Here is a 27,660-nt window from a genome sequence, read left to right as displayed (position 1 = left end):
CTCAACGAAATGAGCTATTTACCGACTATCTTGAGCCTGAAATGGGTGGAAAGGAAGGTGGTGAGATTATATAATCCCAGTGAGTAAAAAAATACCATCTAAAATATCTAAAACTGAGTAAATGGAGACAGATAAAATAGATTAGCATAAAAATGATTCTTAGCATTTCGAACTCATTTTAATAAGATAAAATAGATTCATTTCACCAAAATAAACAACAAGGCTTATGATTTCCTGAAAAGTTTGGCTCGTGCCAAAATCATTCTCATACTTAGTTATCAGGGATACCTTAGCTGAGGGCTATCCCAATCGAGTCCACCAAGGCTGTTAAAAAGTTATGTACGCATAAATCATGTTTTTATTTTGAAAACATAGCCGTTCTTTGGCATTGGCTGAGTTCACCCTCACGTGGTGGTTTAGCGTGAAGTGATATCACGACCCAATTTCGGGCCATGACCGGTGCATGGGCCCAATGGACATAGTCCACTAAACCCAAGCAAGCCTATCGAATTATTCTACTCATCATACCATCAAGTATTGTTAAGTCACAAATTGTAACTTTAAACCAAAATAGTAATATACATTACCAAATCGTACTGGCATTACTCATTTAAAATATACATACATTGCCTACAACATGTATCTTAATAATTTATATCAAGTTTGTCTATACATCTCAAAAAGAAGACTCGATTTCCAGCGGAGGGACTCGGATGAATGTACAGCTACTGAATGCCGAGACACCTACCAAAAGATGGACACAGGTCTACAAGGATACCTCGTCCTAGTTATCGACTGCCTCGTGATCTGAAAACATGAATTTGAAATGGTGAGTATAAACCCAGTGAGTGAACAAGGAAGGGAACAAGCAACAACAAAGGAAATTTAAAATCATGATGCACTAGTTTCAAAACAATGCAATTTGGTTCATTCCTAATAAAACCCCTTATCGAGCCCTTAAGTGATTAATCATTTGAAAATTATGAACCCATACATAGCGAATCATTTGAAGAATGAAAGCTTCAATATTGCACAAGCAAGTTAAACACAACAACGAATCCTCGCTGCAGCGAGAATGAATTTCGTTGCAGCGACTTTGGAATTTAGTTATTAACCGAACGAGGGTTTCTCAACTGGCCAAGGGTTTCTCACTAAACCTCCTCATTTTAAACTTGACTCTTTTAATCCTTAATGTTAGAAGTCCATGCTCCCATATGGTAGCAAAGAAGTGAAAGATAGGGCACCAATTGGACAAGATAAGAGACCAAAACAGAAAGTTTTTCGCTATAGCGAGATTGAATCTCGCTGCAGCAAAATTTTTACCCAGAAACAGAATGTTTCTTGCTGCAATGAGATTCAATCTCGCTGCAGTGAAATTGCAACCCAGAAAACAGAAAGTTTCTTGCTGCAACGAAAGGCATTGATTTTCATGAAAAATTGTATAAAATCATTCAAACACTTTGTCAAATCCATCATATTCCCAAAATCAGTTTTGAAGGTAGTCCACTCACCAATTGATTGTAGAACTTTTAATTGACTCAAATTCCCCTAATGATCCAATTGGAATGATGGTGCTTCCTTAAAAACCTAGGATCACATTAACATAAACAATAGATTAATTTACACACTATGAACTCTAAAAGCTATCTCTTAGCTAGTTTTCAATTGCCACATTAAATGGCCATCTATGTTCACTATCTTAATCACTAAAAAGTAATGAACATAGTAAATAGTAAAACAACTCATAAATCCCAATTACTAACCATTTTCTGCAACTAAAAATTGAACTTAGTTAACCACTTACCCTAGGGCTCCTTTGTAGTCAAATTCCCTTCCAATTGCTTCCAAATAAATGGTGTAATTCTCTTTTTCTCTCTCTAGAACGTCCAGTTAGTGAGAGAAAGTGTGAAAACCAGATTTTTGAAGGCTTTTAAAGTGAGAGGATGAAAGAATTCAAAGGTTCTAGTCAAAAGGGTTCAAAGGTGTGAAAACTAGAGCTAGAGAGAAAAAATCACTCAAGCTTCAAATCAAGCTTCCATGGAGTTTTGAAGAAACGTGAGAGAGGAAAAGGGAAGAAGAAGACCAGCTGCTGGAAAATTCAAGAAGCTATTGGAAATTCAAGGTATTTATAGGCAATCTTATCCTTTCCTTTAAAATTAAGAAAATGCCCCTCCACCAATTAACTTACTCTCTTCCAATCTTTTATGCAATCTTTTTGCTCTTTTAACACTAGGACAATATCCATAATGGTCTAAACATGCTCGGGTTCATAAAAACTTAAAATTTTAACCCGAGGTGAAAAATGATCATTTTGCCCCTATAATGAAAATTGTTGAAACTTCTAGTTTTCTTCGTGTTTTCATCAGCACACATCATTTATATTGTCCTATACCTATTTAGGCCTTAAAATATCATAAAACTTTCTTTTGGAAGCTTATTAGAGAAAATGACGAAACTACCCCTAGCCCATATTATTACATCTATACTTAGTTACAAGCCTATAGAAGTTGGGGTATCACAAGTGAACTCTAAAAGTGTTAACCTCAGGAGTTATCCAACCGCGCTTCTCATACTGAGGTATGAATATAATAGAGTTACCGTGCTCCTCTAATAGGCTGGTCCACGGAACCCGTCCATTGCAGCGACCAATTATAACCCACCAATTCAATAAAATTCAACAACATGACATGGCAATTATTTTATTTTACAGCCTCTCAAGGCAAATCAACAGTTCATACTTTTTCAGCATATTTACCAAATCCAACCATTCATGCCAATATTATCATAAACCATTCAATTCAAACCATGATTTATAACACAGTAATTAGTCTCCAATTACTCCATTTTCAAAACCATCCTTCAATTTCATGTCAATTTTATAAAATCATTTCATTTAATCACATTTTATTTATAAAACATAAAGATTTACCATTTAAACTCATTTTTCTATCAAATCACAAAAACGATTAAAAACTACTTTAGATAATTAAGACGATAATAAAGTTACTCACTATTTCGGGAGTCGAATTTCGAGTACTCCGATTCTTGATCCTCGGGTACTATCTCTTTACTTTTGCCAAAAAGCTCACCACCTAAACATAATGCACAATAAGCCATTTACTACATTTGTGCTAAATTGTTATAAAACCAATTCAGACTTTATACTAATGCATGAAATGCGATGTAAATTGTTCGGATTATCGTCTAAACACGATGTTCTACACAAATTCAATTGTGTACCTAAATTGTGTACCACAGACTTTATACTAATGCATGAATGAATGTGGAAGAGCTCAAATTGGCTTTATAAAGGAAAATATTAAATGGACAAAAATTTGCCATGTGTCACCATTTCATTGGTCCATGTGTCATACTTACCCATTAAGCAATCTCTCTCCACCATATAAATTTTCTCAATTATCCATGATAATATTGGGTAAAATCCATGTGCTAGACAAGTGTTAGGTGATGTAAAATTACAATTTTGCCCTTAGGCGGCAAAATGACTATTTTACCCCTGTGCTCAAAAAAATGTTGAAATTAAAATTTTTCACTTCTCAAACTCAAATTATAATCCAAATGATCAATCTTAGTCAAAAATTTCATCCAACACTCACATCTTAACCTCAGGTAGCAAAATGATCATTTTGCCCCTAGGTCATGAAAACTCTAATTTGACTCCAAATCGATCCTCGAACTCTGAATCACCATTTTAAGTCATTTTGGGATTTTAAAATTCTCAATTTCATCTTAAAATCTCTATTTGGACTAGTTCGAGGCTTAATTCAACTTAATTGTACCATTTGGTATAATACCGTCTTTTAACGATTTCCAAGGTACCCAAGTAAGCAAACATGCATTCTTATGTAGAAATGGCATAATAAACATATTGTTGAGCTGGGCTTGACAAAACCATAGAGACACCTAAGCGTAAAAGTGAATATGGTGACTATAGTGTCATAGAAATGAATTGTGAAAGTGGATGAGTAAGTCTTCACTTCTTTAATATTTTAAGAATATTTATGATACCCATTATAAATCAAAAAGTTGAATGTCATGAAATTATGTATAATGCTTGCCTTTGAGTTGATTATTTTGTGGATGTTCATTGAGATGTGACTTGAATAAAGCCCGATGTGGGGGTAAGAATACCACAAGACCAAGATAGGCGAATGTACCCATTTTTGTCTCTTTTTAATGCCTAGTGTAGCAGTAAGAATACCACAAGACCAAGATGGGCGAATGTACCCATTCTTGTCCCTTTCTAAAACTCGATGTGGGGGTAAGAATACCATAGGGTCTAGTTAGACAAATGTACCAATCTTTTCCCCTTTAGAGCCTGATGTGGCAGCAAGAATACCATAAGGTTTAGTTGGATGAATGTACCCACTTTTTTCCTTCCTAAAACTTGGTGTGGGGGTGAAAATACCACAAGGATGGATTTGGTAAAAGTACCTATCCTCCCCTTATCTTATGACAATGGTATGAATTAAATCTTCTCTTATATATATTGTTTATTTTGGCACTTATGTCTGGTGATTTGACAATTATTATGCTCATGTGGAATAATGAGATGATTAACCATCTATTGATACTTTCATGCGATGAACAAGTAATGATGAACTCGTGGATTCAGAAACTCTCTCTCACTTTCTTGTTTCCTCCTTGTAAATTTTTCGTAAATGGAGCATTTAAATGTTTATTAACTCTCGAATGCATATTGGGTTTCAAATACATTTATGAAAAGTCTTGAAATGTGAGTATTGATGATTGAAATCATTAAGTGAATATTTATGAACTTCATGTTTTGTTTTGCGAAGTATAGTTTATTGCAAAACCTCTTCCCTTTGGTTTGTCCATTTGCCTAAATCCACTCACGAAGCTTTTGTGACTTACACATTAGTTTCCCTTATTTTGATTTACAAATCAGTTGCTTGCTTGGCTAGGGGACTTATGGAGAATAGCTCAGCTCATTCATGGTAGGTGTGGTAAAACCTTCCTTCCAGCCTTCGAATGTTGTTACACTCCGCAGTGTGTCGAGTCGGGTCTTGGAATTTTTATGTTGATAATGAACTACTTGTGTAAATAAATGTTGATATACCCACACTTATTTATGCTTCTGTACATTGTGTTGAGCCCTCGGATATAGATGCATATGAATTATAAAACTATGGTGGATGAAGATGAACCATAGCGATATAAGCATGGGATGTGTGTCGGACCATAATTGTTATGACATTGTGAGTATTTATATGAAATGTGATAAAAACCACACTTTAGCTGAGAAGTTCCAAAATATGGTGGATTTGATGGATTATTCGCATATCTTTATTTGTGAATGAAAACGTATGTGTATGCGATGGATGACTAGCCCATGTATTATTGATTAGACTTGCTTGGGCCTAGTGGGCTATACCCACATAAGTCCATGCGTCAATCACGATCCCTCAAAAAAATGGGATGTGACATAATATTATTTCTTCTTGCTCACTAGATTGAGATCAAGAACTTCATCTTTGCTCAGAGAAGGTTGTTTTTCTACAATTTCAATAAGAGAAGATTCTTTCTCTATATTTTCATTGGGATCCAATTTTGCATGCCTTACTCGATTTAAGTTAACAGATTTGAGGAACTCAAGGCTCTTAAATGGTCTCACTAGTTTTGAGTGTGGTACAAGTGTTTGTAGAGCAATTTCAGCTTGTTTTCCCCCAATAAAAGGAAGTGAGTGCTGACAAGGTGTTTGTGGAGAAATTCCAGTCTGCTTAGAGGATCCATCAAAAAGAGGAGATTCTGAGAGGTTTAACTTAGTTGAAAGATCCTTGATTTCAACACTTTCTAGAGCAATTCCTTTGTACTTTTATTTCGAGCCAAATAAATTCTTATATTTTTATTTTGAATCAAATAAGCCTGTATAACTAATGGTTGACTTACTTGTCATTCAATGCCATGTAGTGTTAACGTGGCATGTTAACATGTCATAATAGATGGTAAGATGGTATGATGATATGATCATATCACATTTTTCACTCTCCACATCAATACCATGTCAACACCACATGGATATTTTTTTATGACAATGGACATTTTGATTAATGGCAATTAGTCAACCATTAGTCATAAAGGTTTATTTAATCAAAAATAAAAGTACAAGGACTTGATTGAACGTAATAGAAAAATAAAAGCTTATTTGAATTTTCTTAAATAGTTTAAGGGTTATTTTTAGTATTATATGAAAATTAATTATCTATTAGAATTGTGTTAATTTACTCTTTGCATATCAAATACTCAGGCATGAACTTTTGGATCGAAATCAAACTTGAACTTCATGTCGATTTTCTTTGCTTTTAAGACTACTTTTGTAATTAATATATATATATATACAAATATTTGACTAATGGGTCCATTTGCAGGGGCGAAGATATCCAACTTTTGTATAAGGCCAAAAACAGAACAATAAGAGTTAAAAATTTTAAAAATTAATACTTTAAATTTAGCCAACAATTAAAATATTGTTAATAAAAAATAATTTTATATAACCTGAAAATCAAGAAAAAAAAAGACTTACAATAGTTTTTTCGAAAAAGTTGTGTTCGACCATGTTTTCTGGATTCAGATTTATCAATTATTGATTATATATTGAAAAACATTTATTTCTTTAAGATTGAGTCTTGAACATTTTGATTTACATTGCTCTTATTCATGAATTGAAGCATTGAGGTTTGGTGGCTTAATTATAAGAGAATTATTTTGGTGATTTGCATCTTTTGTCTTTTTAAATAATTTGTCAATTATTTTCAACTTACTCATACTTTAATCAAACCTAAAAAAAAAAAGAATTCATACAGTCAACATACAATGTTCTTATTTTATTTTTAGATTTATAATACTAAATATAAAAGTATAATATATAAAATATAAATATATAGTTAAATACAATATATAAGATAAATAATGTCCTATTATATAATTCAAATGGTTTAAAGACTATATATTCAAGATAATTTCCTTTCAACTAAATATAAACCGTAAAACACATAAAAAAGATATACTCCAGTTAATTTTCTCTTACATAATCAAGATTAATAAAATAAATAATACATAAAATGAAATTTTAAGCAATAACGCAACACTATAACTTATATTTGAGAACTATATAATAATTTATTAATTTTTAAATATTAAAATAACAAAAAATAAAATCCACATAACAGAAAAAAGAAGAACATAGCAAATAAAAGATAAATACCACATATGACATAACATAAAAGAAAGAAAAAGAATATGGTTAATGTTTCGTGGAAATTTGGGTAAGAAAATTTAAAAAAACTTAGAACAAATGGGCAAATAGAATAAAAATGCAATAAATAAATAAATATAAATATAAATAATTATATAAATTGAAAGAAAAAAAATTAAAGTTGAGTCAGGTGTATGGGATCATTTTGTTGTTCTTTATTTGTATTAATTATTAACTAAAAAATTATTTTGAGAAAGCTGTTAAGAGAATATATAAAAAATTTAAAAAATTTTATATAATATGAAAAAAATTTTAAAAATTCGGGGGGACCTCTGCCCTGCCCATTTGGATATATTAGCACTGAACTTGAAGCATCCTCTTTGATAGAGTAATATAAAATTATGACTATTCTTATGTAAAATGTATATTTTTTAATCCCTATAATGCTAAACTAAATAAAGTAATCTTCATATCGAGACCATCAGTACAAAAAAAAACATTTCTGAATTTATTTTTAATATTCATTATCAACTCAAATTTTGTTCACAATTAAATTCTAAAGAAAACTGGGAGTTGACTCGAGCTTGCCTTGCCTCACACCCCAAAGGTTGAGGCATAAGTAAAAATTAAAATTAGACATAAGTATTTTATTCACTTTTTTAGATTATTTTGTTTATTTATTTATATGAACACAGTAGCCATATATGGTGTTATACATGAGAGAACCAATGTCATGGCCATCTCTTCTTGACTGCAACCATTAAACCATGTTTCATATGCAGAACGATGCTGGATTGATGGATCACTGGGTGGTTTTCTACTACCTTGACATGGTAGTTGTGGATAATAGCTGATGCAATTCCCTTCAATAGAGTAAAACCAACATCCTTCCCAGGACAAATCCTAGGCCCTGCGTTGAATGCGAAGAACTTGTGTGCTGGTTCGTGTTTAATCCCTCCGTCATGGGTGATCCATCTCTCTGGCTTGAATTCACGGCAATCCTCTCCCCACACAGATGTCATCCTTCCCATTGCATATGTGCAGATCAGGATATTTTGACCCCGATTGATCCTATGACCACTAGGAAGGGTGTCATTTTGAAGAGGAGTCCTTGTCTGGAAAGGAACTGGGGGGAATAGTCTTAACGTTTCGCACAGAGCTGCGTGGAGATAAACCATTTTATCCAACTCTTTAGCACCATACGCTAGCCATTTCGTTTCTCCATTTTCCGGAAAATATTCTTGTATTTCTTCTCGAATTCTCTTCTCAACAGCCGGATGCCTTGAAAGAAGCCAGAAGAACCAACTGAGGGCTGTGCTTGTAGTATCTTGGGTAGCGAACATCAAACCAAGCATGTTGTCTCTAATTAAGCCATTAGAAACAGATATAGGTCCAAGGAGTTTGTGTCTGCTCAAGTGAAGTTCCAGTGCATTGAAATCTATATCCTCCTCTGCCATTCTATCGCTCACCTCTTTTCGCTTTAGCGATATTTGCTCTGCCAACACGTTGTCAATTGTTATCCAAGCATCACGTAATTTCCCCTCTTTTCCGATCCCTAGCCATTTTTGTAGTTTCCAAATACTCTCTGGAAAGATATGCCGAGAAAAAATGGCTTCGCAGGCATGCATTATGGCATTTGAAAACAGATTTTCATGGAAACTGACGGGGAAGCTAGAACAAGCATCACAACCAGTAGCAAGTCTGCAAGAAATATAAAATATATACCCTTTAAGTAGACTTGCAAAGTCCACAGGTATATCTTGTTTAGACACATGCTCCAGACTTGGGATCAGCTTTTTCTTCATGCTATCCTCGAAAATCTTTGGCAGGAGTTCATGGAACCTTCGATGGCTTAAATAGCCTCGAAAAAATACCTTGTGATTCTTCCATTCCTCAAAATCCGAATTGAAAAGTGTATTTCCAAAAACATCAAATCGCTTCTTCCACCCTATCCCTTTCGGATACATGGAGAAGTTGCTGCTGAATATGTGATGCACGTTCACAGGATCGCTAGTGAATATAAGATCCGTGTTGGTAAACCAAAGGCCTTTCACTATAAATGTACCGCCGCTGCTTTCAAGGAATTCGGTGCATCTGTCAGCAAGGCGGTGGAAGTGGGTTAATATCATCGGCAACATGCCAATGATGGGCCAATTCCATGGAAGGTCATTGGTTTTCCCGGAATATCGAAGAATAATAAAGAACAAAATAATAACTGGTAATATAAGGAATCCGATATAAGCAAATGTTGCCATCGTGACTGTGTATGTTTGTTTCCTCATTGTATACACAATTCAGCTGCGTTTATATAGAGAGAGAGATCATCGGTATACTTGACACCACATTATTTTTTGCGTGAGATTGTAGGATTAGAGTTAAAATCAATAATATTATATTTATTGGGTACATATACTATTTTATGTCATCAAAGTTATAATCTATAATTCATTTAAATTTAGATGGCATATACTGATAGCAAATTGTTAGTTTATTTAATGTCCATATATTGAATATAACGTGATTTAATTCAAAAATTAACAATCTCTCCTACTTATTTTCATTTTTTTTAAATTAAATGTTTATTAATCTTTCCACCATGTTTCCTTCACTAACCCGTTAGCTTCTTAATGGAATGAATATATAACATTTTCATTTATATATAATACCTTTTTTGGGGGGATAATGCTAAGTATTCTAATCCATCATTAGCTGTGATAACTAAAAATTTAACAATAAGATTCTGTGGGATTTATTTTTAATTAGTTTTTATCTATATGATTGATATCTTTGATCTTGATTTGGAGTTGAACTGACAAGTCAAAAGATAATACTAATATAATAGATTCTTGGAGGCAAGCTTATGTAACACTATTATAAACATGATCCATCTGAATATTATTTTATCAATGGGCACGTGTCACACATTTATTTAATGTCTATATATTGCATATAACGTGATTTAATTAAAAAATTAACAATCTCTTCTACTTATTTTCATTTTTTTTAAATTAAATATTTATTAATCATTCCACCATGTTTCCTTGCATCTGAATGGAATGAATATATAACATTTTCATTTATATTTGTACCTTTTTTTTTGGGGGGGATAATGCTAAGCATTCTAATTCATCATTAGCTGTGATAACTAAAAATTTAACAATAAGATTCGGTGGGATTTATTTTTAATTATTTTTTATTTATTTGATTGATATCTTTGATCTTGATTTGGAGTTGAACTGACAAGTCAAAAGATAATACTAGTATAATAGATTCATAGAGGCAAACTTATGCAAAATTATTATAAACATGATCCATCTGAATATTATTTTATCAATGGGCGCATGTCACACGTTTTAATACTAAATATATATACATATAATGTTTACTTATTTTATGTATTTGGATCAAATCAAGGGATTTAGAATATATTAGTTTCTAAGAGGACAATTGTTTAGAATATAAAAAGTTAAATTAATATAAAAGTATGAACTCTAAAAACATAAATAGTGAACAATATATATATGATTTTGATAATTTATCAAATTAAGTCCTTAATTGATTAAAATTATTCATTGTCTTATGTAGGAACTTTTCAAATCTATAGCTAAGAATAACAATGCCCATCATTACAAATTGCGAAAAATAAATGACAGTTCAATCAGTCAATTTTACAAACAGTTACCTTACGTGGTTTGCAATGAGGGTCTTTTTTCGCTGAAAATGTTAATCAAAATGATGACTTATTTGAGTTTTTTTAACAGGGGAAAGAACAAAATAGAACAAACTATATCATTTTAATCCTACAAATAAACAAGTGAAAATACTACTTGGAGAAGTCTTGAAGATATGTAACCTCAAAGATAAGTTTTCATAGTGTGTAGCCATCCAATCGACATATTGATTGACTTTACGATAGACGTGAGAGATTGAACAATCTCAATCTTGTAAAAGTAACTTCTTAATATCCCTCAGAAGTTGAGCATTCGGATCCATAGTAGTTCTTTGGTTGGAAATTTTCTATATAGCTATTGCAAAATCATATTCAACCTGCATCTTCTTGTAACCCCTATTCTAGCACAAACTTAAACCTTGGTACATAGCCCAAAGTTCAACAGTTAAAGAGAAAGAGATGCTAATCTTGTATGTAAATCCCACACTCCAATTGCCATTCTCATCCCTAATCAAACCACCCGTTGCCGCCATTCCCAGTTGCCTTTTGCACAACCATCAACATTAAGTTTAACATAGTGTTGCTTGGGCTTCTCCTAGACTATCATTTCATCATTCTTTGGTGCTCTCTACTCAAAAGCATCCCAGGCTTATCTGATTTTTTATAAACTATAAACTAAGATATGAAATTGGGCTAGCACTAAGCCTAATTCTAAATAAATGCAATGAGGAAACAAAGAAAAAAAATAAAGTGCTGAATTTCCAAAAGATTTCAGTTGAATTTTTTTTTCTTTTTAAGGTTTGAAATAGATATTTTTTTATCTTAGTCCTTGGATAGTTATCTTCTCAAATCAAAGACAGAGAAACATAAGTAAGACAAATCTTAAATTCGAATTGTTAATCTTGTTTTTCTATTGAATTTAAGTTATTTAAAAATCTATATCAAGTTTGCTAAAATTAAAATTAATGTTTATGTTAGAAATGTGTTAGCTCAATAATAATGAGGAAAATATCGAGGAGAGTGAGGTGAATTGGATTTTCAAAAATTCTTTCAAACAAATTGAGCTTTGAAACTTGATGACAATTTCTCAAATTTGTTTTCGCTTTGGAACAAACCAAAGAAATGAACAAACAAGCTGAAAACATATTTTCAATACTCATCTAGGTGAAGTAAGAATGCTCAAGTATAAAGATGATGAGATGATGAGTAAGTGAGCTATAATGAAATTTCTAAAATATTTTCATGATAAAAGCACAAGCTAAAGAAGAAGGGAGATTCTCAAATCTTGCTCTTACTTTAAAACATGTCAAAAACAATTTGAAAACCAAATGAGCAAGTAAGTTAAAACAAATTCTCAACAATTTTTCAAAGTGAAGTGCATAAATCAAAAGTGTAAAGTAAATTAAAGAGTAAATCAAAGAATAAAACAAGGTAAGTGCAGATTTTCAAAACTTTTCAAACCAAGGTAAAAGGCATAAGTATTTCAAAGTGAGTCAAAGGTGATTTGAAGACTAAGTGAAGAAAAGGCAAGCTCAAAACCAAATGTTCAAATCCGTTCCTAGCCAAGTAAAATGCACAAGTAAGAAGCAGTGAAGAGTAAAGAGAAAATGCATAAGTTCAAGAGTAAAGAGAAAAGAGAAAAGGCACAAATCATTTATAGAGGTTTGGCCCTCTCCATAGGTGCTTACATCCTCTTCCCTGGCTCACAAAGGAGTTTGTAATCCACTATGAAAAATAATTTTTCAAGGCTCAAGTATAACCTTTACAACAAAGCTTTTCACGGGAACAAGCATAACCCATACAATGCCTTTTTATGGAAGCAAGCATAACCCATGTCTTTTCAAGGATCAAGCATAACCTCAACTTTTTCAAGGATCAAGGAAAACTTACATGCCTTTTCAAGGAGCAAACATAACCTCAGCCTTTTCAAGGATCAAGCAGAGCCTTTACAACATTGTCTTTTAAGGCTTAGGCATAACCTTTCTCTCTCTCACAAGAGTGAAGCAAATATACCTCTAGAAGGTGGATTTTGTTAAGTACATGGACGAAGAGTATAAAAATGATTCCAAAATATAAGAGTTGAAGCTCAAATATAACTTACAAGCTTTTGAAAAGAATATGAGTGGCTTGTTCTAGCTTTGTTTTTCTCTATGTTTCCTCTTCTTCTTCATTTCATTTGATCCTTGATCAAATGATCTCTTTCTTAGTTCTTCTCTCTTTCAAAATTTGTTAGAGAAGTCTCTTTTATACTTGGAAAAAGTTCATAGCCATTAAGGATGATGAAGAAACTAGTTGTTTTTCTTGTCTTTTTTATGTCTAACGGCTACTTTTGGAGTCTGAGAATTGATTTTTTATTCTTCATATATCAATTCTTCTTTGGTCTAGAGCTTTTTGCTTTATGAAAATTGATTCTTCATTCTTGAGATATTAGTTTTTCTTGTTTGAGAATCTATTCTTGCCTCTCCAGATATCAATTCTTCTTGTTTGAAAATTGATTCTTGCCTTTCTAGATATCAGTTCTTCTTGCTTCATGAATCAACATCCGTTTTTCCAAGAATTGATTCTTTGTGCTTATTTTTCTACCCAGACTTGCGAGAATCGACTTCTTGACTATTTGGAATGGATTCTTGGGCTTTCAGAAACTTGTCTAAGTATTCCATCTTGCAAGAATTGATGTTTCCTTTTCAACAATTGATTCCTCTTACTTGAACTTGAGATTCAAAGTGTATAAAAGATTGTTCCTTTCACAAAACAACTTCAAATACAAGTTCAAATGTCAATCGAGTAAAGAAACATCAAAACACATCAAAAGCATGCAAGAATCACTCAAGCTATTCAAGTATCACATAGACAAAAAATTTTAATCATTTTTGTCATGTTAAAACTCCAATCATTTTCAAGCTATTAAAGTTATCAGTTTAGTATATTTTAAATTAAACACATTATATTTTATAAATTAATCCTATTTTTCAATATAAATACTTTTTCCCGACTAATTTGCAATTAGTGAAAATTTTGAAATGGTTGTACTGTACTAGAGTTTTATCTTCACCAAAAATTGAGATGTTTAGGCATATATATTTTTAAAAAATCTTGAATTATTTAAGAAAATTTAAGTAAGTACTTATTTTTCTATTACTTTCAATCAAACCTTATATTTTTATTTTAGATTCTATTACTTTCAATCAAACCTTATATTTTTATTTTAGACCAAATAAGCACTTATAACTAATGGTTATAACCATCATTAATCAAAATACGACTTCTCATTTTTATACCGCGTGACATTGATGTGGAAGGTGAAAATGTCACGTGACCATGTCATCATGCCATATAAGCATGCCATTTCAACAGCTACTATGGTATATTAGCATGCCATTTCAACACCATGTGACATAAAAAGACAAATGATAGTTTGGTTAATGACAATTAATCATTCGTTAGTTATAAAACCTTATTTGACTTAAAATAAAACTATAAGAGTTTGATTAAATGTAATAACGATAAAAATTTTTTTAAATTTTCATAAATAAATCAACAAAATTTTAGTCAAGAGAACACAATATCCTCCCTTAATAATTAATAGGGTAAACTCCACATAGACTCCTTGTAATATGATCTTTTCTCACATAGCACCCTGAGGTTATTTTTTCCCATATAAAACCTTATGTTCTATTTATTTTCCAAAAGGTAGTAATGGTGTTAAATTTTCAATTAGTTTTTTTATAAAAAGATAAGAAGAACCTTTGTGTTTAAATTTTTATTATTATTTAATTAAAAAAATTAGGCATTTGTTTGGGTTTCTTTCTTTTCTCTTCTTGTCTTTCCTCACTTTCTCACTGTCCAAACAAAAAACAGAGTGTTTTCTTTGTCAAATTCAAGCCAAAATGATCTTGTGGGAATCTCTTATAGCTATATATCTGCATCATAATTTGTAATTTTTTGGTGTGCAAACACAAATGGTGAGTCTAGCATAGTCTAGAAACCAAAAATATTGACACTAGGAGTCCACAAAAACACCACACCTGACTTTTTTTTCCTACCATGGAACTCGGACATGAGTTGTGCACTTCTACCTCAGTCGATCGCAATTGACAATATTTTGTTTGAACCATAAAACATAGGAATTAAATTACTCTTATTATATTAGTGCAATCCTCACATTGAACAATTTGATCAAACTAATTTTTCACTCAACTTTCAAACCCTTTTTACAAAAATTTGCCCTCATCCTTCAACCTAAATCTGATATAAAATGCCTGCCCACATACTAGAAATGAATAACAAGAAACAAGTATGAAAAGGAATGGTTAAGGCTAGTGGGATACTTTGTTCATTGAGCAGGCGAAGACAAGTGGGATATTTAGTCATTTAAGTTGGAATGATTGTTGCTTGCTAATTTATCAAGACAATTTGCTTTAAAAGTTTTATCAAATTAGCAAAACATCATGCAAGTGCACATGGTCAACAAGCAATATAGTAGTGAGTGAGTTATCGTCTCTACAGGGAATTATATCTAAATTCTTGCTAATTACTAAAATTGGGCAATCTAATCTTATCCAAGGAAATCTAGTTTGGAAATTAATTGAAAACCAAAATTAAAGTAGCAAGGCTAAACTAGTGAACTAAGCTAAAAAAATTGCAAGTAAATTAAGTTGAAGAACAGTGGGAAAGTACCTAAAATTATGGTTTCAATTAATGCTTCATTTGGACTTAAGACTGACTAATTACCTACTTTTATGGAAAACTAATACTAACTTAGGATCCTTAAACATGTATAATTCTTTGTCGAGATATCGTACAATGGCCTAATTTAATTTAATTATCTATATGTCTATAGCTAATTAATTAAGCTAAGTTCTTTAAGTATAGGTCCTATAAAGTGACTATATATGGTTAATAGATGTATGTTTGCCCTATTAACCAATCACCCAATTAATTCATAATTGCAATGATCATATAATACCCAAACCATGGTCTTTTTAGACTAACTTTGTCAAGTAGTATCTAAAACATAAACATCCTGTTGGTGATCAGTCAATAAAATGGGAAATAAGTGCAATTTTAAATAAACACTAAATATTCCATAAAAACAAATAATTGTCAATCAAGCATCCAAACTATACATTAATATCCACCATAATCCTAGAAAAGAAAGTTTAGCTTAACATTTCAATAGTCTATAATAAAATTTCAGCAAAATTAAGCATTTATACAAGGAGATTTAGAAAGAGAAAAATAAAACTAGTGAGAGAAAGCTCTTTTGGTGCAGCTTTGTCAAGCTTTTCTTCAAGATTTTTACTCTTCTATTCTCCTTGTGGAAAGCTCCTTTTTGCCTCTAAAGTTGCTCCTCAAGATGTTCTACTTCAACCCTAAAAAATGATTCTATTTATACCTATTTTGATGGCCATTTGATGTAAAATCCAATGGCCAAAAATGTGCAAAATTATGTGTCAGCACCTAGGCACCCAAGGTTCTGTTTTGTGGCTTGTTTTAACATGCTGGATAGTGCATTCGGTGCCTAGGCGTTGAGAGCTGGGCGCCTAGGTGCCTAAGCTTCTATCAACACTGACTATAGTTTATTGCAGTTAGTCAAATTTCTCTACATTTTTTACCATAATTCCTTTTGAACTAGGTAAAGTACTAAACATCAAAGTTGTATCTCTTCCTCTTAGCTTTCTGTAGGTTCAAGAATCATATCGATTGGAGCTCTGTAGCTCGGTTATGCTCAAAATATTACAGCATGTTCGGAGGCCTTTCTTAAGCTACTTGCACCATCCTTTGCCATTTGAGTTCCAAGTCCTTGCACATCTTTTAATATCAAAAAATCAATTAATTAGAGACTGAAATGAGGAATTTTAACAAGAAATTCATTGAAATTGCATAAATGATAAATGCCATGACATAAATTAAATTACTACTACTAAGCATAAAATTACCTATGGATTACCTAAAACCAGAGGACTTAGCTCAATTTTAGGTTCCAAAGATGCATAAGATAACTCTATATAATAGAGTTATCAATGGTTAAGGCCAAATATACATGGTTAAATTAATGCATTTGGCTCATTGGTTGGTGCATGATCTCCCTGCCTAAAGAGCAAGGTTCGAATCCCCCCTCCCCCAATTATAAAAAAAAATACATGTCCGCTAAGAATTTTGACGAAAGTAATGGCTAGCATTCATCTTCTTATAGCAATTTTTTTTATGGATTCTCTATTTAGAATATAGCGTGAAAAAATATTAGCAATTTAGGGTTAAATTAATGCAAGAAATAAGACTTTTAAATATAAGGATTTTATTGTCTTTATATTGAAAATTTAACATCGTTAGCCTTATGGGAACATTTATAAAGCACAAGGTTTCATTTGGGAAAAAAAAGCTCATGGTATTATGTGAGAAAATATCAAACCACAGGGGGTCTATGTGGAGTTTACCCTAATTAATAATATAGCCTAGTCATGATGAACCATAAAACGAAAAAACCCCACCATGAGATTTAGACAAACATGAAAATAATAAAAATAGTAACCAAATAAATAGATTGAAATTTTGCTATGTTCAACTTGGCAACGATAATGCCAATTTTCTCATGTTGTTTATTGATTAGTTGATAATGGAAATTTGTCATATAATATTACAAGGTGTAGCATTAACACAATAAGATTTGGTGGGATTTATTTTTAATTATTTTTTATCTATTTGATTGATATCTTTGATCTTGATTTGGAGTTGAAGTGACAAATCAAAAGATAATACCAGTATAATAAATTCCTAAGGGCAAACTTATATAAAATTAATATAAACATGATCCACTTGAATATTATTTTATCAATGAGCACATATCACAAGTTATAATACTAAATATAATACATAAAATATTTACTTTGTAACACCCTGACTTATGTATACGAACTATAACCTATAAAATTATACTTGCCTACTGAGTTAGGTAAATTGATGTGCATGTGATTGCTAAGTTATTTTAGCTATCCATATATGTCATGAATTGTTATTGTAGAATGTGATTCAAGTATGCAATCTTATGAGTACATAAAATGATGTAACGCGTGCACTTGAATCGGTGCAAAAGAAATTGTGTGATATGAGCTTGAAAGCTATAAACATGTTTAATGCCATGGTGGTTGAGATTAGATGATCATATGTGAATTTGTGAAAATGTATGCTTATGTATAACAAAATGAGCTAAGGTATATTGTTGGTCATTACGGCACATGATGGGAAATGCAAATATATGCACAATTGATGTTGATATAAATAGATGTATGATGGGAGTTTGCAGGCATTATAAGGTAAACAGCCTATTGTAGGACTTAGCTTGATTGAAATCAAATGTCCAAACACTTGATAGGGCATTAGTTATGCCTTGATATATATAGTGATGTGTTTAAGATTGATATGAGATTACATCCATGTACATAGTTATGAATCTGAATATATATGAATATGCATGGCAAGATGTGGATATATTGATGGGAATTGGTTTCTAATTGTATACTGAAGGGCATGTTAGCGGAGCTACAAGTCATGTGGTTTGGATTTCAATATAGACGACTGTTTTGAGATAAATGTTTTTGTGGAATAGATAAGGTGGTTTCTTGTGTAGTGTATAAGCATTTAAGGTTAAGATTGAAATTGGTTTACTAAGATATGTATATATACACATATAGTAAAGGAAATAAAGAATGAATGAAGTGATCATGATTTATTGAATATGTTTGAATGCTATGTTGGATTGAATCAGGTTAATGAGATTAGAATGAATGTGATAATGGTGATGTTCAAGGCTGAGCCTTGTGGGAAAAGGGAATTAAGAGAAAAAGGAACAAGATTTGTGTTGAAGCAAGACTAATTAGGCATTATGTGAGTTTCCAAGGATAATAAATAGAATCTTTGAGTATATGATTTTAAGCTTCCATGAATAATAAGCAGAATCCTTGAGTTTGTGATTTTAAGCTTCAAATGAAAATAAACAGAATCCTTGAGCCTGTGGGCTATAGTTTCCAAGGATAATACTCAATATCTTTAAGTTGTTGTGCATATCTTGGACCTCTACTTTGGGAAAAGGACTAATTTAAAAAAAAAAAACATTGAAGGACTAAATTGAAAAGAAAAAAAAAATTAAGGGACCAAATTAAAAAGAAAAAAAAGGAAGGAGGTGAATAACATGAAAAGATGTAAAGGCAAGGACTAATGGGCAATTAAACCAACATGTCCACCAAGATGCCTCCTCCACCTTGTTATTCACGCCTAAGTGGGGGGTTGTTACCCAATGGCCTTAATTATTTTTTTTCTTTTGGTATTCACGTCCATTTGGTTTTATTCTGAAAACAAAGGTAGTAGTAACTTTGGCTTTTCCACCCAGCCTTTGTTTTGAAGCATTCTTTATTTCTTTCTTGGCCAAATGTTCTCCAAGTTCTCCTTAGTCTTTATGCATCAGAATCTTCAAATAAGAGATAAGAAATTGGTACCCAAGGCAAGGTAAAGCTTTCTAGCAGCTTGAGGTTAAGTTTAACCTATTGTAATGCTTGTTTTGGTTATGTTTCAGCAATTGTTTATCCTCTCCAAGTTTGAGGATTTTGGAGATTTTGTTGGCTTTGATTTAACCATTAAGGAAGCTTGAATAATTATATTTAGAGCTCTTGTGGATTTTCAATTCAATGATTAAGTTTGAATTCAATTGAGTAAGCTTTTCTAGGATCTGTTCAGCTGGAAATTAGCTGATAAGATATTTATAGTACTGATTTGGTAAATGAGGCTTACCGAGAAAAGAAGTTAGTTGAGAAAAGGGAGAAGCAAGCTAAGTTAAGACTACTTTTGGAGCACCAAATCTTGTGAACAAAGGTTTAATCAACTATGCTAGCTGAACCATGGTATAAGTAATTTTCAAGTGAGTGGATATTGCATACAAATGGTTTTGGAAATACATGAAATGAGGTTTGAGTATATTATACTATAGAGGTTTTTTATAGAAAAATAAATGCATGGGAGCAAGCTAATTTCTAAGATGTTATATGAGCCCTAGGTTAAGGTAAGATGTTTATATGTATATGATTATATGTACTGAGATAAGAATGATTTGTGACTAGTTGTCATGTTATGTTTGATGTGAATAATAATGTAATGGTGTTGTTATGTGTGTGAAACATAGTGTCATGGTCCACACTAACCCTTGTGAGGCATTATCCGTTATGACTCGTTGGCTTCACGGTTTAGTCTCATAAAAGGCACCTCACAGGTTGAAGGTGGTGTGAATCCTCAAATGCCTAAGTATCACTCTAGTACATAACCGATGTGGGATTCATGGCTCCCCTCTCTAAGACCATGACATCCTCTCTTACTCCCCGCTAAGAGTTTCCCTTCGATGTGGGACTTCATGACTCTACTCACTGGGAGCATTATCTTGACGATGTGGGATTCACATCCACATAAGGATTGTGACATCCTCTCTGTCACAACCCGAAACCTCCCTCGGGCCCATGACAATAGCCACGACGTCCCAATTGACACTCATTACCCGAAATGCCAATCAGAACCCGCAAGGCTTACATATCAGTTTCTTGCCTTTTCTGTGAGCAATCGTTTTTAAACATTCCATTTTAAACAATTTTCAGTAGTTTCCTGCTCAAGTAAATCAAAAGACAAAAATATTTTGAAAGGATTTATAGATAAATATCACTATTCAAAATATTGATTAAAATATAGCATTTTTTATATAAAACAATATTTATAGAAACACGTGTAAGAAATCTTTTGTAACGTGTAAGTAAAATAAATTCACACATACAAAAATTTACAAAGTTATAATGTACAATAATGGTTACAATGACAAGTGGCCCAAAATACACCCAGTGTTGGTGCTAGAAACCTACTGTCTGTGTGGTAGAGATGTCAACTGAAATCCTCGACAAAATAGGGTATCTACAAGCTACCACAGACCTGAAATGTTTGGAAAGGAGGTGGGTGAGATTTTGCAATCCCAATTAGTAAACAGACATTACCATAAATATCTAAAGGCGAGTAAAATGGAGGCAAGTTTAAACAACAAATTACGAACCATTTCATAATGTTTTCAATTTATTTCTTAAACAATAAAATATTTGTAATTTACCAAAACAGTTGTTAAGGCTTATGTTTTTTATTAAAAACAAGGCTCAAGCCAAAACTAATCCTCGCAGATATCTTGGCCGAGGCATCTAACCGAGTCCACCAAGGTTGTTATAACATTTACATGTGAAACACATTTTTATTTTTAAAACAAGCCGTTCCTTGGCGTTAGTCGAGTTACACATTCACGTGGGGATTCGACGTGAAGTGAGCTCTAATACTATCCCAGGAGTTACCCTCCTCGCCTCTACAACCGGAGTAACTATATAATCGGGTTTACCGTGCCCCTCTAATAGGCAATCCACGAAAACTTGTCACTGCAGTGACTAACCCACCAATTTTAATAAAATTTCGACAGTATAACGTGGCTTTTATTTATTTATCCAGCCTGCATAGTAAAAACAGCTTACATAAATTTCCCAATACACTTACAAAATATAGCCACATATACTCATATCTCATAAGTCATTCATAGGAAAATATATAATTTTCAAGACAGTTAATAGCCTCCAATTACTCAATTTCATAATCAACACAATATATTTTTTTGTCACATTTATTTCTAAAACATCAAAAATCCTGTTTTAATCTCATTTTCGTTTCATAAAATACATAAAGAGCATTTTTAAAATAACTCTAGATAATTCACAATAATAATAGGTTTACTCACCGTTTGTACAAACTAATTGCTTTTTAGGTGCCCCGATAACTACTCGTCGAGTACGATTTCTTTGCCTTTACCGGAAAGCTCTCCTCCTAGACACATTGCACAAATTTACTCAATTCATCACATTAATGCTAAATCACTATATATTTGACTTAAATCCTAGACTAATGCATGGTATGAAATGAAATAGCCAAAAATGGCTTAAACGCGGTATTAACCTATTTTTGGCACTTTACCCGATAAATTGCTAACGCGCTCCATTTTAGCTCTAAATTGTCCCATTCTCTCTCCAACATTTCTAACCATTAATTATCAGCCAATATTCCTCTAAAATCACTAAAATCAGCTCACTCTCTTCCTTGGAAAATTCGGCCAAAAATGGGACATTAACTCGGTTAATTTTCCACTTTGTTTTTCTATCACATTTAACCATTTTTCATCATTTTCTCTTCATTTCTCTTAGAATAAAAATCAGATTATCATCATTGTACCTCATTGCAGATTCGGCCAAGGGTGGGTATTGTGAAAATTTAATGCTTTCTTGCCCAATTTAATTTCTAAACACATTTAACTAACTAAAACTACCAATTTAACTAAAAATCAATACCTAAAAATTTCAAAATCTCTCCCCTAGAATTTCGTCCAGCCCTTGATGTTACTTTTAGATCTCTCTCCTCAAGCATGCTAAATGGAAACAAAGGCATAAGAAAGGTAGAAATCAAGCTAAAGTCGAAAAATCTTACCGTTAGACGCGTAAAGGGGCAAAAAACGTGAATTCCTCTTTGAATTTTCTTGTTTCTCTTTGGTTTTTCTTTTTTTCTTCCTTTCCTCTCTATTTTCTCTCTTGTTCTCCCTTATGGCCAGCCAGCACTTAAAATGGGGTTTAAATGGGCTGACTTTTTATTAAAATAATATTATATCATTAATAAAATACCACGTGTCACTTTCCCATTGACTCATTTTTAAAATTTCATCCATTTGTTTCCAAATTTTCACCATACACTTGTCCCACATATCCATAGCTTAAATAAAATTCTCAGACTTATCCAAAGTCTCGGTGGAGTAATTTTTGAAATTTACACTTTTGCCCCTATAAAAGTCAAAAATTACATTTTTGCCTCAAAAACTAAAAAATTGCCCATAGACATATTTTTCATCCCTTATACTCATACCATTCTCCAATTTGTCAAATTTGATCTAAATTCTCTCAAAATCTCAAAATTTGTCCACTAGTGGTAAAATTACGATTTTGCCCCTACACTCCAGAAATCACCAGAATTAAACTTTTTCACTTCCTATCATTAAATTATACTCCAAATAGTTAATCTTGGTCAAAAATTTCACTCCATTATCAAATTATTATCTTAGGTGGCAAAATGACGATTTTACCCCTGAACATCAAAATTTTCAATTTTACCCCTAATGAACCCTCGAACTCCGAACAATCATTTTTAGTCATTCCTTGACTATAAAATATTAAATTTCATCCTACGATTCCTATTTGAACTAGTTCAAGGTTAAATCAACTCAAGTGTACCGTTAGGTACGATACCGGGTTTCATCTATTCTTAGGTGCTTTCCTAGCATAATAACATGCTACTCAGTGCATGTATGTCATGACATGTGTTTATAGGGTCGGGTTTTACACTCTCCCACTTCAACAAAGGCTCACTATCCTCAGTGACACATCGCTAGTACCCAAAGTCGACTTTGATACCAACTATCACGAACTACTCTTCTTCGCTTAAGTATGCGATAGTCTTTGCAACGCTTGAGTGAACGCTTTTATGCAAGCCGACCAATAACTTGTTTAAATCTAAACAAACATCAACAATAGCCACAAATTAGATTAAGGCAATGTATATCGAAATCATAAGGTATACCGAATGCTATATACGCAACCACTGAAGCCACATAAAGAAAAATATTTTATTAATATGAAAATGAGTACAAAGGGACCAAGACACGCCATCATCAGGCCATAGGGGTAGCCCTAGATGATTCACTACAAACATATATTTACCAATGAGGCAGCCCAACAATCCACCGATTACTCACCTTCTATAAAGAGTTTTCGAGGATTTACAAGTATTTCACCAATAGCCATTACAATGTGTGAGATGGGGACATTCCCTTCCTAAAAGGTCTTTCCTCTAACGACTTAACAAGTATTTTTTGAATTGTCACCAAATGGCATTACAATGTTTAAAAGGGGGACATCTCCCTTGTAGGTACAAAAAACATAATCTTCTATGTAATTCTACCCTGTCACAACCCTATACAAGGTTGGCTCATAACACATAACATAGCCTCGATGGGGCAAAAACACCACTGGAGTAAAGTGTCGGAGTACTTAAAGAGCATGGCCTCGGTGGAGCAAAAATACCACTAGAGTAAGGGTCGAAGTACCCTATATGCATTAGGCTCGATAAGGCAGAAAATACCACTAAAGAAAGTTATGTATGCATTCTATTATGCTACTGCTACTGCTTTATGTATTGCTTATGTATATTTTTACAAGTAAGACCTAAATGCATCACAGATTTGCGTAGGAAAATGTGCATGATTTCAACCAAATGTGCATTGATTTGAAATCTATTCCTTTTTATTGCTTGTTCCCCTTTGTATCCTTCACTAAGTGATTGTACTCACCATTTCAAATTCATGTTTTGTAGATCTAAGGCCACTTAAGTCATAGACACTCGAGGGATCTGCGTGCCTATTTAGGTAGGTTCAATGACCATGGCATTCAATAATATCTTCGGCACCTAAGTCACTCCGCTGGTAGCTGGTAGTTAGTAAATTGTTTTGATTAGATGTTGGTCATTTGACCTTGTTTATATGTATACGTATACTTGGATTGTGAGTTAGTTGTAAATGCCTAGTGTGAGGCAAGATAGCCACAAGGTGGTAGACTTAGAAATTGTTTAGGTAATGCCAATTATAAGTAACGGTAAATTTTATTGCATAAGACCCTGCCTTATGTATAAAAGTGAAATTTTACGTTATAAATTATGACTTATGAAATGTTGTGGGAGTATTTAAAGTTCCAAATGATGAGCCAAGTGATAAAAGTGACGTATGAGGCTTACGTGGGCTTGATGGATTACCTCCATTGAGTCTTCGTGTCAGTCACGACCAAGGACAAGATTGTGACAAGCTTGGTATCAGAGCCCTAGATTAAAGAGTCTTAGGGGAATCCAGAATTCTGCAGAGTAGTTGGGATACCTTGTAAAGCCTTGTTTGTGGATTGTGTTCTGTGGCGCAACCTACAAACAAGAGGCTACATAGTTTTTCATGTTTAAATAGAACCATCCCTTATGATTACATGCAAATAATGTTTGGTGTTACTTTTTTCTAAGTAACAATGCCACCTAGACAATCGTTTCAAATATAAAATACTTAATTAATATAAAAATATGAACTTTAAAAACATTTGATACCAACAATATATATATGTATGTATATATACATATATATACACATATATATATGTTCGTGTATATGTATATGTATATATACACACACATGCTTTTGATAATCTATTAAATTAATTCCTTAATTGATGCAAGATATTCTCATTGCTAATCTTCTGAGGACCTATTAAAAAAATATACAAAACAAGTAAGCTAAGATTGCATTGAGAAACCAGAATCAGAGCAAACCATAAAATCCAGCACTATAATCTTAATTATCACTTCTCAAAAATAGAGATTCAGAAATTGAAGGTTCTGGAAAAGGATAAAGACACTTGGCCTTTGGCATAAATGACTCTCCATTACAAACTTGCCAGATTAATTTGCCTCAAACCAGCAAGGGCTTTCTACATGAGTTCAAAACGACAATTACAAGAAAAGGGAGAAAGTTTTGTTATTAAGCAGTAATTATATTGCACTCCAATCAGTAATCTTTATCTAGGGTTATCATAGAAGGATCAATTGCATATGCACTCAGTTATTAAATTGGGCTATTGGGTTAGACTTGCACTTGCACTGAGCCCAATTCTAAATAAATGCAATAGCCAAACAAATAACAAAGTGCTCAATTTCCAGAAGATTTTGATTGAAAATGTTTTGAAATTCTCTCTTTTTGAGGTTTGAAATGGATTTTTTCTTTTATATATATATATATAGGCCCTTATTGTAATGGTTATCTTCCCAAGTCAAAGAAAAAGACATTTTAATTGTAAATCTTGTCTTTTCTATTGAATTTAAAGTATTTACATATTTATATAAAGTTTGTTCAAATTAAAATTAATGATTAACATATTTTAAATTAAACATGTTAAATTTCAGAATTTAAAGTTATTTTTCAATATAAATACTTTTTACAAAACTTGTTAAAATGGCAGTTAATTTGCATTTAGTGAAAATTTTGAAGTGGTTGTACCGTACCTGATATCAACTTCCATATTCACCAAAAATTGAGATGCTTAGTTTAGGCATAATGCTTTAGAAAATCCCTAAATTATTTTAGAAAACTTAAACACGTTCTTTTTTTTTAATTAAATTTTTTTATTTTGAATTTAACAGATCTTTTACAACTAACGACTAATTAATTATCATTAGTTAAACTATCATTTGTCATTTTAATTTCATGTGATTTTGATGTGACATAATGTGGAGAACAAATATTTCTCACTTTAGGAGTTTTGGTTGTAAATGCTTTGTATTGAACAATGGAAAACAACCCCTAGGGAAGTTTGATGCAAAGAGTGATGAAGCAATATTTTTAGAATATGCATTAAACTCAAAGGCCTATAGAGTGTTTAACAAAAGGACCTTGACTGTTGAAGAATCAATTCATGTAGTTTTTGATGAGTCAAATGCATTACAAAAAGAAGTTCATGATGATGATGATGATGTAGAAGTCCTAGAAAAACAAATGGAGGAAATGAACTTAGAAAACAACAAAAATAATGAAAAAAGCTCACCTAGAAAAGAAAATGAAACTCCACCTTTAGAAAATCTACAAATAGCAAAAAATCAGCATGATGATCTACCAAGGAGTTGGAGATTTGTAAGAGATCATCCACACGACCAAATAATAGGTGACATTTCACAAGGAGTTAAAACTAGGAAAGCAAGTAGAGAAACTTGTGAGTTTTCAGCTTTTATATCTCAAATTGAACCTAAAAACTTTGAAGAAGCTGAAAAAGAGGAAAGTTGGATAATGGCCATGCAAGAAGAACTTGATCAATTCACAAGGAGTCATGTATGGTCATTGGTACCTAGACCTTCAAATCACCCTATTGTTGGTACAAAATGGGTATTTAGAAATAAGGTAGATAAGCAAGGAAATGTAGTTAGAAATAAAACTAGGTTGGTAGCAAAAGGATATAACCAAGAAGAAGGAATAGATTATGATGAAACTTTTGCTCCGGTTCCTAGGATTGAAGCCATAAGGTTGTTGCTAGCTTTTGTATGCTTCATGAATTTTAAATTGTTTCAAATGGATGTAAAAAGTGCATTCTTAAATGGATTAATTCAAGAGGAAGTATATGTAGAACAACCACCTGGTTTTGAAGACTTTGAAAAATCTGATCATGTTTTCAAACTTCATAAAGCCTTGTATGGATTGAAACAAGCTCCTAGAGCTTGGTATGAAAGGCTTTCAAAATTTCTAGTTGAGAAAGGGTATGATAGAGGCAGCATCGATACTACATTATTCATTAAGAGATATCTAAATGATTTAATTATTGTGCAAATATATGTGGATGATATTGTATTTAGTGCAACTAATGAAGCTTTATGTAAGAACTTTGCAAAGGAAATGTAGGGTCAATTTGAGATGAGCATGATGGGAGAGTCAAAGTACTTCTTTGGTCTTCAAATCAAACAAAGTGAGGAAGGAATCTTCATCAACCAAGAAAGATATACTCATGATATCCTCAAGAAATTCGATATGCTACAGTTGAAATCAAATTCCACACCAATGAGTCCATCCACCAAACTCGAC

General features: G+C 32.4%; 1 protein-coding gene across 1 annotated transcript; it reads right to left on the bottom strand.

The window, feature by feature from the left end:
- Positions 1 to 7,818: 7,818 nt before the first annotated feature.
- Positions 7,819 to 9,375, bottom strand: LOC108663031 (alkane hydroxylase MAH1-like). The gene is made up of 2 exons (XM_088809220.1): positions 9,128 to 9,375; positions 7,819 to 8,917 (listed from the first exon to the last, which is right to left on the bottom strand). The coding sequence occupies exons 1-2, from the start codon at positions 9,373 to 9,375 to the stop codon at positions 7,969 to 7,971; spliced, it is 1,197 nt and encodes a 398-aa protein (XP_088665346.1). The 3' UTR covers positions 7,819 to 7,968.
- Positions 9,376 to 27,660: the final 18,285 nt, after the last annotated feature.

This window comes from Theobroma cacao, chromosome 8 (genome assembly GCF_053813885.1).
Source record: "Theobroma cacao isolate CCN51 chromosome 8, ASM5381388v1, whole genome shotgun sequence".
Classification (NCBI taxonomy): Eukaryota; Viridiplantae; Streptophyta; class Magnoliopsida; order Malvales; family Malvaceae; genus Theobroma; species Theobroma cacao.
The sequence above is the reverse complement of the archived record's forward strand: the minus strand, read 5'-3'. Positions and strand labels throughout refer to the sequence as shown.

Coding starts and splice junctions, on each gene's coding strand:
- LOC108663031 (XM_088809220.1), bottom strand. CDS start 9,375: ATGTTGCCGATGATATTAACCCACTTCCACCGCCTTGCTGACAGATGC. Junction 8,918..9,127: donor TTCAATTCGGATTTTGAGGA/ATGGAAGAATCA, acceptor TGGTTGTGATGC/TTGTTCTAGCTTCCCCGTCA.